Source organism: Pteropus vampyrus, unplaced genomic scaffold (genome assembly GCF_000151845.1).
Source record: "Pteropus vampyrus isolate Shadow unplaced genomic scaffold, Pvam_2.0 Scaffold8696, whole genome shotgun sequence".
Taxonomy (NCBI): domain Eukaryota; kingdom Metazoa; phylum Chordata; class Mammalia; order Chiroptera; family Pteropodidae; genus Pteropus; species Pteropus vampyrus.
Window position 1 is genome coordinate 2,770 of NW_011897477.1, and position 2,547 is coordinate 5,316.

The 2,547-nt window shown below is 33.8% G+C and overlaps 1 protein-coding gene across 1 annotated transcript; it reads right to left on the minus strand.

Moving 5' to 3' along the window:
* Window positions 1-353: 353 nt before the first annotated feature.
* Window positions 354-2,314, minus strand: LOC105310666 (zinc finger protein 709-like). Its single transcript, XM_023526812.1, has one exon. It carries the CDS (start codon window positions 2,275-2,277, stop codon window positions 1,060-1,062), a length of 1,218 nt encoding a protein of 405 aa, XP_023382580.1. The 5' UTR covers window positions 2,278-2,314; the 3' UTR covers window positions 354-1,059.
* Window positions 2,315-2,547: the final 233 nt, after the last annotated feature.

The window sequence follows — 2,547 nt, forward strand, 5'->3', positions numbered from 1 at the left end:
AATGCCCATTCTGAGAGTGTCTATCTAGTTTGAAAGGCTCTTACCTGGTAATCAGAACATTTTACATAAAAATATATTCTTTCATAAACCCGACATACATAAAAATTTACTCCAACTGATTTAAAGAAAATGGAAAAAGGCTGTTATACATGTCAGCACTCCCATCCCGCCAAAAGAAACTTATTCAGTAAGAAAGGGAGAACATACATAATAGACTAAGTCTATCCAGGAGCTGTCATTTTTCAATAGCCCTAACACAAAACAACTTAAAAAATTTAAACTTAATTGCATTATTAGAAATACAACTTAAATTAACCCAAGGATCTAACAGGATTCAAAGTGTAGAGAGACAATGTTATTAACTGATTTAATGAAAAATCACTACTTATTAATGTTATGTAGACAATGTTATTAACTGATTTAATGAAAAATCACTACTTATTAATGTTATGTACTCTCATTGTAAGACAACTGGAAGGATTATTTCACTTCAATAGTCACTTCTGTAAGTAATTACAGTTGACCCTTGAACACATTTGAAATGCATAGGTGCACTTATACTCAGATTATACTCAGACTAAAAAATAAGTAATCTGTGTATGTGGAGGACAGGTTTTAAGTTACACATGTATTTCTGACCTCATGAGCGGGTGGTCACACCTCTAACCCTTGTGTTATACAGCAGTTTACTGTTGTAGAAATTGTTTCCAATTTCTTAAAGAAACTTGGTAAATATATTTTAATTAAAATTTTAATAATTCTTTAAGGGATGACTGAAGGTTTCCCCACATTCTTCACATTTATATTGTTTCTCTCCAATGTGCACTCACAGCCTGTGATTTTCAAAGGGTTGGGTTACAAGTGAAGGCTTTTCCACTTTCCTTACATTCATAGGGTTTTCTCTAGGATGAGTCTGTTCCACTCTTTGTAAGGAACTGTGTTCTGCATAGGCTTTGCCATATTGTTTACATTCATAGAGTTTCTCTCCAGTTTGAAATCTTTCATGTGCTTGATACAAGTTGATGTTTTCCCACATTCCTTCTATTGATAAGAAGTATTTCAAATATGCATTTTCATGTGTCTTCGAAGGGATGTGGGAGAAATGTAGGCTTTAACACAATGTTTACACTCATAGGGTTTCTCTCCTGTGTGAGTCCTTTCATGTATTTGTAAGGAACTGTAAGATCTGAAGGCTTTTCCACATTTCTTACATTGACAGGTTTTGTCTCCAGTGTGAGAACTTTGATGTGTTTGTAAGTAACTTGAGGATCGGAAGGCTTTTCCGCATTCCTTACATTCATAGGCTTTCTCTCTGGTATGAATCTTTTCGTGTGTTTTTAAATAACGGGAAGATCTGAAGGCTTTTCCACAATTCTTACATTCATAGGGTTTCTCTGCACTGTGAATTTTTTCATGATTTCGAAGATAACTGGAACACCTGAATGCTTTACTACATTTTTTACATTCATAAGGTTTCTCTCCAGTGTGAGACCTTTTGTGTGTTTGTAAGGACCTGTAATATCTGAATGCTTTTCCACATTCCTTACATTCATAGGGTTTCTCTCCTGTGTGTGTCATTTTGTGTGGTTGTAAAGAACTGTAAGATCTGAAAGCCTTTCCACATTCCTTACATTCATAGGGTTTTTCTTCCGTGTGAGTTCTTTCATGTGTTCGAAGATTACTGAGATACCTGAATGCTTTACTACATCTTTTACATTCATATAATTTTTCTTCAGTGTGACTTCTTTCATGTCTCTGAAAACTTCGATAATTTCTAAGGGCTTTTCCACAGTATTTACATTGATAGGGCTTCTCTCCAGTGTGGGTACTCTCACATATTTGAAGAGAAGTTGAGGTACTAAAGGTTTTCCCACACACCTTACATTGGTAAGGAGCATTTACGGTATGCCTTATTATGTGTCTTTGAAGAGTTTTGAGACACTTGAAGGCTTTCCCACATTCCTCACATTTATAGGTTTTCTCTCCATTGTGAGTTCTTCCATGTTTTTCAAAACACTGCAGATAGGTAAAGGCTCTCCCACATATGTTACATTTATATGGCTTTTCTCCATGACTCTGATACTCAGAGGGCTTGTGTCTAGTGTGACGTCTGACATGCCCATTATAAGATGAATTACGCATGAAGATGTTTCCACATACACTGTATTCCCATGGTTTTACTCCAGGAAGCGTTTTCTTCAGATTGAGATTTGAAATAAGGCTGAAGTTTTCTCCACATTGATTATCCTTTTCCCCTTCACAGATTCTTTCTACCATAAGACTTCTGTAAAAAACAAGGAGCACATTATTAATGATTTCTTTATTAGTGATTTTATATTTATTAGAGAATATTTGAAATATATTTTTGTGATTTATAGCAAGTGCATATTTTCTGCCATATATGTATATTCAATAGTATATTTAGTATATTCAATTTCAAACCATATATATATGTATATTCAATAGTATATTTAGTATATTTAGTATATTCAATTTCAAACCATATATATATATGGTTTGAAATTGAATATACTAAAACACCAAAAG